Source organism: Diaphorina citri, unplaced genomic scaffold (genome assembly GCF_000475195.1).
Source record: "Diaphorina citri unplaced genomic scaffold, Diaci psyllid genome assembly version 1.1 scaffold73, whole genome shotgun sequence".
NCBI lineage: Eukaryota > Metazoa > Arthropoda > Insecta > Hemiptera > Psyllidae > Diaphorina > Diaphorina citri.
In genome coordinates, this window is record NW_007377510.1 from 295,453 (window position 1) to 311,742 (window position 16,290).

General features: G+C 36.1%; 1 protein-coding gene and 1 long non-coding RNA gene across 2 annotated transcripts in view; both read left to right on the forward strand.

The window, feature by feature from the left end:
* Positions 1 to 2,235: 2,235 nt before the first annotated feature.
* On the forward strand, positions 2,236 to 3,390 carry LOC113472296. Its single transcript, XR_003394673.1, has 2 exons — positions 2,236 to 2,795; positions 3,364 to 3,390. It is a non-coding gene; the product is annotated as an uncharacterized LOC113472296 (long non-coding RNA).
* A 6,390-nt stretch (positions 3,391 to 9,780) lies between these two features.
* The window catches only part of LOC103521163 (copper-transporting ATPase 1), a 41,010-nt gene continuing 34,500 nt past the window's right edge, over positions 9,781 to 16,290 (forward strand). Inside the window, 6 exon segments of the mRNA XM_026832057.1 lie at positions 9,781 to 9,798; positions 10,467 to 10,535; positions 10,644 to 10,859; positions 12,465 to 12,660; positions 13,273 to 13,551; positions 13,657 to 13,779. Of these exon segments, the coding sequence (XP_026687858.1) occupies positions 9,781 to 9,798; positions 10,467 to 10,535; positions 10,644 to 10,859; positions 12,465 to 12,660; positions 13,273 to 13,551; positions 13,657 to 13,779 (901 nt within the window).

Sequence of the window (16,290 nt, forward strand, 5' to 3'; positions counted from 1 at the left end):
GTTTAAATAAACACAGCAGTGTTTGTACCTTTGTGATTTTTGAATTTCCCTCAATTTGTTATTTAGTAATGAAATTAGAAGGGATTGGAAAGATCTAAAGTTTACAAGTTCAGTAAGTATTTTCATAGTTTTTTGGCTAAAACAGCTATCTTTTTTATATCTCCCCTTCTTCCTTTTCATAAAAAAAACCTGGGCCTCTTCAAAATGGCAACACTGTTTAATTTTAAAAAATAAAATTTTAAAAATGATAGGATTTTTTTTATAATTTTTCCAATTTTAATTTTTTATTAATTTTAATCAAATTATAGAATAATCTCCTTCAAATTGAAGTATTCCAAAGCCTTTATTGCAAACTCTGAAGCATAACACCCACAGCTGAAGCATCACACAACCCATTATCTACTTGCATTTTGTATTATCTGGATCCCCAAGGTAAGTTGTTATTGTGTTATCTGTTATCACACCTTTGCTATGATCTCTCAGATCTAGAAAATAACCCCCAGCCTGGTAGCTACTTACCAGCAATACTATTTGATTTGTAACACTCTGGTAAAAATAGGTAGGTAGGTAATGTGTAATGCACTAATGTATGTCCAAGCTCCAAGCTGTAAACACCTCCCACATATCAATGAACCATATTTCATTGAAAAAATCATGGAACTTAGCATTGGAAAATTCATTGGTATTTGTGTAGCAAACAATCTCATGTTAAAATGTTTGGTACCAGTTCAGAAGACTCAATAATGGAAAATTTGCTACGAAAAGGAGCTGTCAAAAATCAGCAGTTTAGCCCAAATGACAAGTGTTAAAGCACCTAATTGAAAAAAGTGACCAGTGTTTTTATAGGGTTCGGTTAAACACCAAAAGGAGCTTGTTTTTTCATTGTCATTGTCATGGCTTCTGAATAATTACCAATGTAGTCTTCTTCATACACTTCTAATAAATGACCAATGCACTGTTCACTTATCTTGTGATAATTAAAAACTGCAAGTTTTTTGCATATGAGAAGTACTGATTAGGTACCCAGTGTGATGGTAGGTAACACTACAAGTCTTGCAAGTGAAATTGTACAATCACAATATGGTATAATGATAATGTTAAAGTAAGGAGGTAAAGTAGCTATTTAACCCTAGAAACATAAGTAGACTGTTTTTTAGGTAGACATAATGTTCACTCACTCATTAAAAAAGAGTGATTTTTTGCTACTATAAGATGCAGAATATGAAATAGATATGTTTCAAATTTCAAAACATTATTTTTATTATATATATAAAAAAAAAATAATAATAATAATAATAATAAAAATTAATAATAATAAAAAAAAAATAGAATCATCACAAAAATAAACTAGGTGTGAGTAAAATTTACTCACATCTACCCTTCTAAGATTAAATAAAATCAAATAAATATAAAAAATCCCCCGCTAACACACACCACTGATAAGATATAATCCAATCCACTTTAGAGTTCATAGGCATCCTTATTTATTTGAATATGAAATTTGATTGATGAGAATTGTGTTAACAAGATAAAGAGAATAACCTGTGTTCTCTGTTTCAATAAACACAGCAGTGTTTGTACCTTTGTGATTTTTGAATTTCCCTCAATTTTTTATTTAGTAATGAAATTAGAAGGGATTGGAAAGATCTAAAGTTTACTAGTTCAGTAAGTATTTTCATAGTTTTTTGGCTAAAACAGCTATCTTTTTTATATCTCCCCTTCTTCCTTTTCATAAAAAAAACCTGGGTAGTCTGGGTATCAAATAAAAATTAAAAGTCAGGATGAATACCCCTTTTAATAAATTATCATGTCACCCTGTACCTACCTACATATTATTCTTATTGCTTTCCCACATTGCTCAAATAAGCCAGCCACTCAATATCAGGTAGACCTGACTTGCCTGTCAGGTGTACCTGATAGTGTCTGTGCTCATCAGGTATTAGGTTGTAGGTAGACTTGACAGGCGGACCTGCTCAGGCTTACCTGTCAGGTCTCCCTGATAGAGAGTGGCCAGCCTCAGGTATCAGGTAGACCTGACAGGCAGACCTGTTCAGGCGTACCTTTAGGTCTACCTGATAGTGAGTGGCTGGCTGTATGATAGAGTGATTTCTAGCTCTAGATTTGGGTCCAAGCAATGTGCAGTTTCCTTCCAAAAATAAAATAGTTTTATATCAGAAGCCACACTTTTTTTTTATTTGTCAACTTGCAGATCAGTTTTGTGTGGAAAAAAAGAGGTCAAATAGCAACATCCCTATTGTAACAGTAGTATAGATCACATTATCATTCAATGGAGTGTGCACTCAACGTTATTTTACATGACTTAACATTAGTTCAATAGGCAGGTATCCTATCCACATTAGATTTTTTTTTTTTTTAATATCAATTTTTATAAACTAGTGTGTGGTTAGTGCTTTTTCAGTGATAAGAGTATGCTTCAAATGCCTGTGGCCTCTATATCTGAACAAGTATGGGAACTGTATTTCCATTTTCCTGTAATCTACATAACTATCTACTTACTTTTTAATTAATCTTTTAACTACTTATGTGTATGTAGCTAACTTGCTCAATTTTCCGTGATCTCTAAAAAGGAAGGAAAAAAAGTTAAAAAAAGACCCAAGTTTTTTGACTTTAACAATGATTTTCGTGTTCGTGTTTTTAACAATGATGTAGGTACTTGTTGGTACCTAAGTGTAAAATTCCACAGTATACTTAGGTAGGTAGGTACTTATTGAGAGTGAAGCAGTGAAGGTTAATACTGTCAAAATCCTACTAACACAACATCTAACGTAGCGTAGGTAAGTATCTAAAGTCAGGTACATTAAAACATTGTTGGTACATTATTTCTTTAGAGGTAATTAACAGCAAACTCATAAGGTACCTACAAGTCTTGCCATTATTTTGCTTGTTGTATAACTGGACTTATGGTCACATACTACTACTTAGTCGTTATTTCTCTGAACCTACTCAGTGGTCATTATTACTCTCATTTCTGAACATGTGTGTGACAATAAAACATGAATGAGTCAAGGCGGACCATGCTTATTATGTAAGTATAGTACGAGTACATCACGTGTGTGGAAAATCCTTTCTGAGTTTTGGGGAATATTGGATCTTTTTCTACATGAACTAGATTAGTACTTAGGTGTAGGTAAATACGTACTTAATTGCCTATTCTATCAAACATTACACCCAAGAAAAGCCTGGGAAAATATGTGAGTAAAGCTACATTAATTTTACCAAAGAAGTTAGTCCATTGTGTTGTCAATATGTACTTTATTTTGTGTTACAGAAGTGTGTAGATTTTTTATTTATTATTGTTATTATTTTTTAAATAAATAGGTTGTTATTTATTCTATGTTACAGACGAGATTATCATAACTCATGGCTGGTGACACAACAGTGATGGATTTAGAAGACAAACAAGATGAGGAGGATAAAGTAGTCAAAGAGATAAGGTAAGAGCTTAAGCCAGATCATTAGCACGGTGGACTTTGAATCTGGAGGTTGGTGGTTCGAGTCCAAGTCAAGTCACAAAATTTAGCTTAGTATATTAAGCGGGGAACGACATTTGTGACAAGTTTATATGCTTAACACAATTAAAAATTCCTTTTCGGTTCATTTAAAATTTACACCAGCTCGCCAATTTTGCCCTTTCGTCGGTCAGTGTACGCCAATTTAGAGTGTAGCACATGGTCACACATCCATATACTCGCCATGCATGACGTTACTTCAGTTAATGTATCGCAGGAGGATCATAAATAGGTAGGTACATATGGACATGAACCTGAGGTTGACAATCTCTATTTTATACAGGGGAACAGGAGTACCTATGGGTATTTTCGGAACTATCTTTATTAGTCACTTGGTATTCCCATGAACCTTAGTATATACACCGGAGGGATTTAACAATGATGTAGGTACTTGTTGGTACCTACGTGTAAAATTCCACAGTATACTTAGGTAGGTAGGTACTTATTGAGAGTGAAGCAGTGAAGGTTAATATGTACTGTCAAAATCCTACTAACACAACACCTAACGTAGCGTAGGTAAGTATCTAAAGTCAATTGTGTAGGTAGGTACATTAAAACATTGTTGGTACCTACATTATTTCTTTAGAGGTAATTAACAGCAAACTCATTAGGTACAAGTCTTGCCATTATTTTGCTTGTTGCATAACTGGACTTTATGGATTTTCTTATTTTTTCATTAATAAAATTCTGTCATGATGGTAAATTAAGCACACTGATTACATTTTCTCCTTTAAATTCTACGTTTAGATTCCTGTTCAGTACCCTACAATCCATTCTGAAATTTGTTCTATTTGTATGGCTATATTAGCTCTGTTTTATACCCACCTTTGTATACTTTTTGTTCAAATAAAGATCGGAGACTGTAGCTATAGTTTTCAAATTTGATTCTAGTTCTAGGTACTGTTTATTAACGCTACAGAATTTGTCCTTCTCATTGGATTCCAATGGAAACACATAATCGAACCCCATGTGACCCAAATTAATTTGAATAGGAAGGAGGACTTTGACAGGGTGAAAATAAATAAAGTATCAGTAACTAATACTTACCTCCATTATTTCTCTCATTTCCGAACATGTGTGACAATAAAACATGAATGAGTCAAGGCGGACCATGCTTATTATGTAAGTACAGTACCTACGAGTACATCACGTGTGTGGAAAATCCTTTTTGAGTTTTGGGGAATATTGCATCTTTTTCTACATGAACTAGATTAGTACTTAGGTGTAGGTAAATACGTGCTTAATTGCCTATTCTATCAAACATTACACCCAAGAAAAGCCTGGGAAAATATGTGAGTAAACATAGCTACATTAATTTTACCAATGAAGTTAGTCCATTGTGTTGTCAATATGTACTTTATTCTGTGTTACAGAAGTGTGTAGATTTTTATTTATTCTTGTTATTATTTTTTTAAATAAATAGCTTGTTATTTATTCTATGTTACAGACGAGACGTGTGTAGATCATCATAACTCATGGCTGGTGACACAACAGTAAATAAATAGCTTGTTATTTATTCTATGTTACAGACGAGACGTGTGTAGATCATCATAACTCATGGCTGGTGACACAACAGTGATGGATTTAGAAGACAAACAAGATGAGGAGGATAAAGTAGTCAAAGAGATAAGGTAAGAGCTTAAGCCAGATCATTAAGCACGGTGGACTTTGAATCTGGAGGTTGGTGGTTCAAGTCCAAGTCAAGTCACAAAATTTAGCTTAGTATATTAAGCGGGGAACGACTTTTGTGACAAGTTTATGAGCTTAACACAATTAAAAATTCCTTTTCGGTTCATTTAAAATTTACACCAGCTCGCCAATTTTGCCCTTTCGTCGGTCAGTGTACGCCAGTCAAGTCACAAAATTTAGCTTAGTATATTAAGCGGGGAACGACTTTTGTGACAAGTTTATGTGCTTAACACAATTAAAAATTCCTTTTCGGTTCATTTAAAATTTACACCAGCTCGCCAATTTTGCCCTTTCGTCGGTCAGTGTACGCCAATTTAGAGTGTAGCACATGGTCACACATCCATGTACTCGCCATGCATGACGTTACTTCAGTTAATGTATCGCAGGAGGATCATAAATAGGTAGGTATATGAACATGAACCTGAGGTTGACAATCTCTATTTTATACAGGAGAACAGGAGTACCTATGGGTATTTTCGGAACTATCTTTATTAGTCACTTGGTATTCCCATGAACCTTAGTATATACACCGGAGGGATTGAAAGATTGAAACGCGTAGGTAGCTACTTCCATTATGTAGGTAGGTAAGGTACCTACATAATTACTTTTGCATCTAGCTAATCCCTAATCCATTTCTTACTGATAACACTAATATCTACTGCACGCATCACAATTGGTTTTCATTCCCGAAAAAGCGCTGTGCTGAATAGCGTCGTTTCTCCCTCCTGTCTTGGGAAGTGAAAGTAAAAGTTCTACTGTGCAGACCAGAAGTTGAGGGAGCAACAAGCGAGTAGTATTTTTTACTGTAGCTCTGATCTGATCTGACGTGAAAAGTAAAAGTGTAGCAAGGCTAAACTGGCAGGCAAATAAACATGGCACGAGAAGTGTATTTTCTGAATCAGTTCTCATTCTGGTTGATTTCATGAAGAATCAACCATGTCCAACAAGTCGATAGGTAACTTGATTCTTTTCTTAACATGTTGTGTAATTACGTCCCGGTGTTAGCTAATTTTTCTCCTTGTAAAATCCGTGAATTTTTCCTGTGAATGATTCGCTTTTAACTGGTTAAAAAAAAAATCGTCCCTGAAAAAAAGCTATTATTTTAGTTTTTTCCCCCAACTACAATTTTTTTCCAAACGGAAATCCCATAAATTCAATTCTTAGACCTAGGATTTTCCGAATCTGATTGGAAAATTTCTTTTTCCTGTGTTTAATGTGTTTGGATTAATGCCCTAAGCTCGAAGCTCAAAGGTAAATACTTAGGTAAGATAATTATTATGTATATATATATATTTTTTTAATTACATACCTATGACCTATTAAGATTTTCTTGTAGTAATTTTGGTTTACAATTGATAACTTTTTTACAAAAGGATTAAAAGATGTTTTGGGTTGCATTACCCTCTCTGGACAATCTAGTACCCAAGAGCCATATCACTTTAGTAGCCCAAGAGCCATATCGCTTTAGTAGCATTAGGTGGGTTATCATTCGTGCTTTATTGATTTTTCGTGCCTACACCTGTTATCAACTTATCATGTAGGATTATAGGTGATTGCATTCTCAACTATGCAGAATCACTTAATAATTTTATTATTTGATTTAATTATGAACCTTAGGTTTGATGTTCTTACGGAGGTATTTTTTAAAATAATTGATGGTGTTTGTATCAGTATGTACTACCAGGGTATTTCCGTGATGCCATTAGGAATATAACACCGTCTATATCACACTATTACAGTACAAAGCAATTACATATTGGTTCCTCATTTATTGAAGCTAAAACCAAGAGGCAAAGCTTTAAATTTCAATCACCATTGGTTTTGTTGTGACTGCCTTCTAAATGATTTGATCTGACCACAAAAATTCGTCAGTTTTATTGTCTTTAATAGACAGGCTATAAAACAGCTTAGTCGTCAGTTGACGTAATACAAAACATTAAGTTCTGTATGGCCTATAATTATGAAAGTTTCAAATATGTTTATGAACTATGTGATCGTTAAACCGTGCTTATAAATAGTCATTATGCAGTTTAAAGTTCTACCTAGTGTAGTCTAGGTTCCACTGCTTGTGCGTGCTCTAGTTATTATTATCAGCAAAAACCTGTATACCTTGAAGTTGGTGGTACCAGAGCCCTTAACTTTACTCATGTTGGTGTATGCTTTGGTATATTAGCATCTGGTAGAGTACTGTCCATGTTTTACCAATCAATTAACTTTCCGGTGCTACTTTTTCCAGCTTTCGAGGTCGCTGTGCTTGGCATTGGTGAATATTGGTTTGAAATGTTTGTACTTTGTTTGCACTGCTGACATGATCTTGGAGAGTTTCTGTTACGAATCTTTGTAGATGTTTAGTGCCATTGAGTTTAATATTATTGGGTTTCGAAGATAAATTATGTATGGTTCTAGTTCCCAAAGTAGAGTTAATACTGTTCACGTGGAGTTGGATTTTTGTACTCCGAGCGCATGCGGCCCGCGTGCACAGACTGCAAGGCTGTTTGCCCCTGCACCTAAGCCTCAGATTGTGCTTTTTGTGTATGGAGTTAAGCTGTTTCCTAACTAAGCTCGAAGATCCGAGCGATCTTCAATAACTTTTCCTAAGGCTGTTTGCCCCTACACCTAAGCCTGAGATTGAGCTTTTTGTGTATGGAGTTAAGCTGTTTCCTAACTAAGCTCGAAGATCCGAGCGATCTTCAATAACATTTCCTTTTTGTCCATGGATGTCTTGCAGAGGATTAATTAACCCTAAAGTTTCCATGTTATTAGGGATTTACATTCGAGGATCAAATTACCGTAGCTCTGCCGCGGAAGTGTTCTTGGTATGTTCTGCCTTTTTTTAGTTCTGTATATACCATTTTCAGGCATATAACATGAAATTATTGCAAAATTATTAATGATTTAGCGCTTGCAAAAAGCGGAACAATAGAATACCTATTTTGTATTCTACTGCTGTTATGAATTAATATTTTCTCAAGACTCCTTCATCATAATCTTTATCCCAACACTTTCTAGATCTCTAAATTGCAATTTACATCCGTGTGATAGAGACATAGTACCATTTGCACCACGATGAGGAAGAGACATCAGGTAGTTAGCTTGGAGGGTAGGTCGTCTGCTTTGTAAGCGCTAGGTCACAGGTTCGATTCCCGCCGGGGGGCGGATTTCATCCTAAACCGATAAAGTTCATTCTCGGAACGGCTGACTTTCCCCTATCCTGTCTTTTTTCTTTTCGCTTTCGGTACGATGAGACAGCAACTACAGGTCCCTCTATCAAAAAAGAAAGAAAGAAAGATAACATAGATGAAGAATCAAGGACCGTGTGCAAACTCCCGCCAGTGCCGAGTGCAAAACACTTGAGTGCCGGGTGCAACACTATTTAAACCTTAGAGCCGTGTGTACACGATGTACTTATCTTCAGTCATATCAAAGTGTTTCAGTGTTATCGGTGCTTTCTTTTGTTAAAAATAATATTGGTATTTTTATTAACAATTGTTTTTCTTTTCTGTATCTCACTACGAGTTGTAGGTACTTGAAAAAATTGTGTAGGCAGAGGTGCTTCCTCAGATTTTCAATAGTGTTCTGGATATCTCACTTGTGGTTTGGAGTGTCAACCATTGAATCTTGATACTCTTGATAGCAACCAACCCTACTTTGTTATGACGCCATTTTCCCTTCCTTAGGATTTATTTTTTCTCGTAACATTGGTCTCATAAGTTAGTATGTTTTGGATTATGGTTTGATGATGATTATGGGTTTACATTATGCGTCAATTTTCATTCAAAGTTCAACTCAATGGATTGGTAACCTTGTGATTTGTTCTGATTAACATGTGGTGGATTATGTACCAACTGACTTGGGAGTTAATACTGTTCACGTGGAGTTGGATTTTTGTACTCCGAGCGCATGCGGCCCGCGTGCACAGACTGCAAGGCTGTTTGCCCCTGCACCTAAGCCTCAGATTGTGCTTTTTGTGTATGGAGTTAAGCTGTTTCCTAACTAAGCTCGAAGATCCGAGCGATCTTCAATAACTTTTCCTTTTTGTCCATGGATGTCTTGCAGAGGATTAATTAACCCTAAAGTCTCCATGTTATTAGGGATTTACATTCGAGGATCAAATTACCGTGGCTCTGCCGCGGAAGTGTTCTTGGTATGTTCTGCCTTTTTGTCTTTATATACCATTTTCAGGCATACAACATGAAATTATTGCAAGATTATTAATGATCTAGCACTAGCAAAAAGCGGAACAATAGAATATTTTGTATTCTACTGCTGTTGTGAATTAATATTTTCTCAAGAACTCTTTCATCATAATCTTTATCCCAACACTCTCTAGATCTCTAAATTGCAATTAACATCCGTGTGATAGAGACATAGTACCATTTGTACCACGATGAGGAAGAGACATCAGGTAGTTAGCTTGGAGGGTAGGTCGTCTGCTTTGTAAGCGCTAGGTCACAGGTTCGATTCCCGCCGGGGGGCGGATTTCATCCTAAACCGATAAAGTTCATTCTCGGAACGGCTGACTTTCCCCTATCCTGTCTTTTTTCTTTTCGCTTTCGGTACGATGAGACAGCAACTACAGGTCCCTCTATCAAAAAAGAAAGAAAGAAAGATAACATAGATGAAGAATCAAGGACCGTGTGCAAACTCCCGCCAGTGCCGAGTGCAAAACACTTGAGTGCCGGGTGCAACACTATTTAAACCTTAGAGCCGTGTGTACACGATGTACTTATCTTCAGTCATATCAAAGTGTTTCAGTGTTATCGGTGCTTTCTTTTGTTAAAAATAATATTGGTATTTTTATTAACAATTGTTTTTCTTTTCTGTATCTCACTACGAGTTGTAGGTACTTGAAAAAATTGTGTAGGCAGAGGTGCTTCCTCAGATTTTCAATAGTGTTCTGGATATCTCACTTGTGGTTTGGAGTGTCAACCATTGAATCTTGATACTCTTGATAGCAACCAACCCTACTTTGTTATGACGCCATTTTCCCTTCCTTAGGATTTATTTTTTCTCGTAACATTGGTCTCATAAGTTAGTATGTTTTGGATTATGGTTTGATGATGATTATGGCAACCAACCCTACTTTGTTATGACGTCATTTTCCCTTCCTTAGGATTTATTTTTTATCGTAACATGTTTGTGGGAGAATGACCTAATGGCCAAGTTCCCGACATGTGAAAACATCATAATAATAAGAGTAAAATGTGCTTTTCATAGTCTCACATTTAACCCTTTTCTGCTCCAAAGGTCTCCCTCGAGCAGAAGAATGCCAACATTCGGTTTAACCCCATCATCACCAACGAGGAGACTCTCTTTGTAGGAGAATGACCTAATGGCCAAGTTCCCGACATTTGAAAACATCTTAATAATAAGAGTAAAATGCGCTTCTCATAGTCTCACTTTTAACCCTTTTCTGCTCCGTAGGTCTCCCTCGAGCAGAAGAATGCCAACATTCGGTTTAACCCCATCATCACCAACGAGGAGACTCTGAGGATAAGTATAGAGGACATGGGGTTCGATGCTCGGCTACCTTCTACGAATGATGAGGCTACGTTCACAGTGGATGGCATGAAATGTCAATCCTGTGTGAAGAAAATAGAAGCCACCATTGGAGAGAAACCGGGTGTGATTGCTGTAAAGGTGAGTCATTGAGGTCAATGACAATTTTAATGAGGGGAAAACTCGTATTTTAAATAGAACTTTTTGTGGATCTATACACAACCGTGGTATTTTTTTTTTTTTAAATTTTATTTTATTAATTTTTTGGGGCACATTTACTTACAACAGATATTAATTCTTATTTTTTCTTCCTTTTCTTGTCTATTTCTCTTTACAGAGGGTTGAAAACAGTCAGTATTAGATAGTAGTATGTATTAGATTAATTTGAGCAAGGTTTTATTTGTATTTTGTTTTTAATTTATTCTGTACCAAATACATAAGACCGAAGTGGCGAAACGCGTTTCTGATTTCCCTTCTGTTCGGAGGTCCCTGTATGATTATCATGACCTATTTCATGTTCGGGATGACGTTTGGCTACATTCACCACGATGATATGTGCTGTGTTATGCCGGGCCTGAGTATGGAGAATCTATTGCTGTTTGTGCTGTCCACCCCTGTACAGGTAATAGAAGAAATGAATTACAGCTCAAATGTCAGGAGTCACAAATGGTTTAGTTATGACAAAGGGACTTTATAGTCATTCGCCCTACAAAAGCTTTTTACAGCGATACACCAATAAAATTGTCCCTCTTCCTGAAAGATCACTTAAGGTAAGCGACCATATACTTACTATTATGACAAAGGGACTTTGTAGTCATTGGCCCTACAAAAGCTTTTTACAGCGATACACCAATAAAATTGTCCCTCTTCCTGAAAGATCACTTAAGGTAAGCGACCATATACTTGCTTACTTGGTTCTCCAAATTAAATTGATACCGAGTGCAAGAGGTTATTTGATAGAGGGAACTGTAACTCCTAAGGTTTTATCGTCCCAAAATGGAAGAGAGTTAATGAGGACAGGATAGGAGAAAGCCAGCCGTTGCGAGAACGAATTTGAATATATGACATTAATTACGAACCTTAGCTGTTTAGGATGAATTTCTCCTCGGGCGAGGGATCGAACCCGTGACGTATAATAAGAAAGTGTATTTTCAATTGATTATGTTAAGGCGGTCTCTTCTTAATCCCTTGTGTGCCGCGTTTTTTTTTTTTTTTTTTTTTTTTTTTTTTTTTTTTTTTTTGGTTTTTTTTTATAAACCTTTTTTTTTTTCATATTCTATTCTAGTATGCTTTGCGCTGTTGAGATCTATCTGTTCTTAGCTTGACTCTAAATTCTTGTGTAGCTATGTCCTTGAAAAAAGTCACGAATATCAATGTTACTATTCATTTTATCACTTCTGTGTGAGAAAAAATTTTGCTCTATACATCGTAAAATTTGTTTTATTACAATTTTGCGGTCACGTCCCATTTGAAATTCGTGACTATTTAGTAAGTATTGGGAAACTACCTATGTACTTTGGTGTCTTTGGGAGTTGACTTAATAAGCTAAACAAAAACGCTTTTGTTTAGCTTAATACTTATATGGGAAATATTGGGATGCGCGAGGAAAAATGGCCTAATGGTCAAAGATTCCTACATTTGCAACATACATACATAGGTACTTATATGTGAATATTATTTTCACCAATTTTGATAGTTAACTTGTATTGATAACTCCATAATTTCGGTTCCGGCAATCTTTTTCAGGTGAACCTTGAAGAGAAAAGCTGCAGAATCCATTTCAATCCTTCCATCACGAGTTCGGAAAGCTTGAAATGTTTTCTGGAAGAAATGGGCTACGAAGTATTCCTACCGCTCTTAGACAAATCGTCTTCCAAGTCAAGTACATGTATCATAGAAGTTCTTGGGATGACGTGTATGTCTTGTGTGAACAATATTCAAGGTAAATAAATTCTTTAAATCTTAAAGAGCATTTGCAAGTATTGGCGATTTATAAATGGTTTTGAAGAAATAGTGGTAGTTGAAAGAGGGAAATGTATCCAAACTAACAAGCTTCCCGATTCTCGGATGGAGCGAACATCCTATACAAATAACGTTCGTTCTCAGAACGGCTAAGACAATATGACCTCCGCTGTTACAGTTCCCTCTATCAGAACTTTTTTTTTTGCAAGTATTAAGTATCCTCTATGTAGTCTATGTTATTAATAACCCACTCATTGTTTATGCAGGTATGATTGGTGCTCGAACAGGGGTGGACAGTATTAAAGTCAGTCTCGCCGACAAAGAAGCTGTGATAATTTATCTTAAAGAGTTTTTGCAAGATTTACAAGTGGTTTTGAAGAAATAGTGGTAGTTGAAAGAGGGAAATGTATCCAAACTAACAAGCTTCCCGATTCTCGGATGGAGCGAACATCCTATACAAATAACGTTCGTTCTCAGAACGGCTAAGACAATATGACCTCCGCTGTTACAGTTCCCTCTATCAGAACTTTTTTTTTTGCAAGTATTAAGTATCCTCTATTATATTAATAAGAACCACTCATTGTTTATGCAGGTATGATTGGTGCTCGAACAGGGGTGGACAGTATTAAAGTCAGTCTCGCCGACAAAGAAGCTGTGATAACTTACAATCCGACCCTAGTGTCTCCCAAGGAACTAAGTGAAGCCATTTATGATATGGGCTTTGATACGAAAGTCACCCAAGTCGATGGAAAGCCTTATGTACCTGAAACCAATGTAAATACGAGTGCAGGTAAGTGTGTTGTTGAACAGAAGGCGAGAAGATGGGGAGATCTTCTAGATGTAAAAGATTTCAATTTTTCCATGTTTGCTAACTCCTTCTAGATGGTCTGGCTTTTAAACAGGGAGCAGACTAGCTTAGTCTAGCTGGGGCACTTTAAACAGGAAGGATACCAGCCTGAAATTTCCCTTCCTAAAGAAAACACCCTAGTGTCTCCCAAGGAGCTAAGTGAAGCCATTTATGATATGGGCTTTGATACGAAAGTCACCCAAGTCGGTGGAAAGCCTTATGTACCTGAAACCAATGTAAATACGAGTGCAGGTAAGTGTGTTGTTGAACAGATGGCGAGAAGATGGGGAGATCTTCTAGATGTAAAAGATTTCAATTTTTCCATGTTTGCTAACTCCTTCTAGATGGTCTGGCTTTGGGGACGGATTTTAAACAGGGAGCAGACTAGCTTAGTCTAGCTGGGGCACTTTAAACAGGAAGGATACCAGCCTGAAATTTCCCTTCCTAAAGAAAAAGCAAAGGTTGAGCGCGAAGAGCCTCTATTAAGTATCAAGTATTGTTTGATTCGAGAAAGAACACAAATGTTGGTGACTGTAATATTTGACTTTTAATACTGAGAGCAAACTAACATCAAAGATCTAAACATGAAGATGGCCAAAATCAGATCACAAACTCAAGCCAATACACAACATTTCCCCCTTAGAAACAGATGTAATCACCCAGTCTGATCGGGGGTCTTCTTATTCTTGATGAACGTCTAGCTTGGGGACTTTGTGCACGAGTTTAATTAATCTTTTTATCTAACTACTTATGTGTGTACCTATGAAGCTAACCTGCTCAATTTTCCATGATTTCTAAAAAGGAAGGAAAAAAACGTTAAAAAAAGAACCAAGTTGTTTGACTTTTTTTAACAATGATTTTCGTGTTCCGTATGTAAGTACTTGTTGGTATGTGTAAAATTCCACAGTATACTTAGGTAGGTAGGTAGGTACTTATTGAGATTGAAGCAGTGAAGGTTAATACTGTCAAAATCCTACTAACACAACACCTAACGTAGCGTAGGTAAGTATCTAAAGTCAGGTACATTAAAACATTGTTGGTACATTATTTCTTTAGAGGTAATTAACAGCAAACTCATTAGGTACAAGTCTTGCCATTATTTTGCTTGTTGCATAACTGGACTTTATGGTCACATACTACAAGTCATTATTACTATCATTTCTGAACATGTGTGTGACAATAAAACATGAATGAGTCAAGGCGGACCATGCTTATTATGTAAGTACAGTACGAGTACATCACGTGTGTGGAAAATCCTTTTTGAGTTTTGGGGAATATTGCATCTTTTTCTACATGAACTGGATTAGTACTTAGGTGTAGGTAAATACGTGCTTAATTGCCTATTCTATCAAACATTACACCCAAGAAAAGCCTGGGAAAATATGTGAGTAAACATAGCTACATTAATTTTACCAATGAAGTTAGTCCATTGTGTTGTCAATATGTACTTTATTCTGTGTTACAGAAGTGTGTAGATTTTTATTTATTCTTGTTATTATTTTTTTTAAATAAATAGCTTGTTATTTATTCTATGTTACAGACGAGACGTGTGTAGATCATCATAACTCATGGCTGGTGACACAACAGTGATGGATTTAGAAGACAAACAAGATGAGGAGGATAAAGTAGTCAAAGAGATAAGGTAAGAGCTTAAGCCAGATCATTAAGCACGGTGGACTTTGAATCTGGAGGTTGGTGGTTCAAGTCCAATTATTCAAGTCACAAAATTTAGCTTAGTATATTAAGCGGGGAACGACATTTGTGACAAGTTTATATGCTTAACACAATTAAAAATTCCTTTTCGGTTCATTTAAAATTTACACCAGCTCGCCAATTTTGCCCTTTCGTCGGTCAGTGTACGCCAATTTAGAGTGTAGCACATGGTCACACATCCATGTACTCGCCATGCATGACGTTACTTCAGTTAATGTATCGCAGGAGGATCATAAATAGGTAGGTACATATGGACATGAACCTGAGGTTGACAATCTCTATTTTATACAGGGGAACAGGAGTACCTATGGGTATTTTCGGAACTATCTTTATTAGTCACTTGGTATTCCCATGAACCTTAGTATATACACCGGAGGGATTGAAAGATTGACTAGTCTAGTCTAGGTTACAATGCTTGTGCGTGCTCCAGTTATTATTATCAGCAAAAACCTGTATACCTTGAAGTTGGTGGTACCAGAGCCCTTAACTTTACTCATGTTGGTGTATGCTTTGGTATATTAGCATCTGGTAGAGTACTGTCCATGTTTTACCAATCAATTAACTTTCCGGTGCTACTTTTTCCAGCTTTCGAGGTCGCTGTGAGGTATTTTTTAAAATAATTGATGGTGTTTGTATCAGTATGTACTACCAGGGTATTTCCGTGATGCCATTAGGAATATAACACCGTCTATATCACACTATTACAGTACAAAGCAATTACATATTGGTTCCTCATTTATTGAAGCTAAAACCAAGAGGCAAAGCTTTAAATTTCAATCACCATTGGTTTTGTTGTGACTGCCTTCTAAATGATTTGATCTGACCACAAAAATTCGTCAGTTTTATTGTCTTTAATAGACAGGCCATAAAACAGCTTAGTCGTCAGTTGACGTAATACAAAACATTAGGTCTGTATGGCCTATAATTATGAAAGTTTCGAATATGTATATGAACTATGTGATCGTTAAACCGTGCTTATAAATAGTCATTATGCAGTTATAAAACAGCTTAGTCGTCAGTTGACGTAATACAAAACATTAAGTTCTGTAT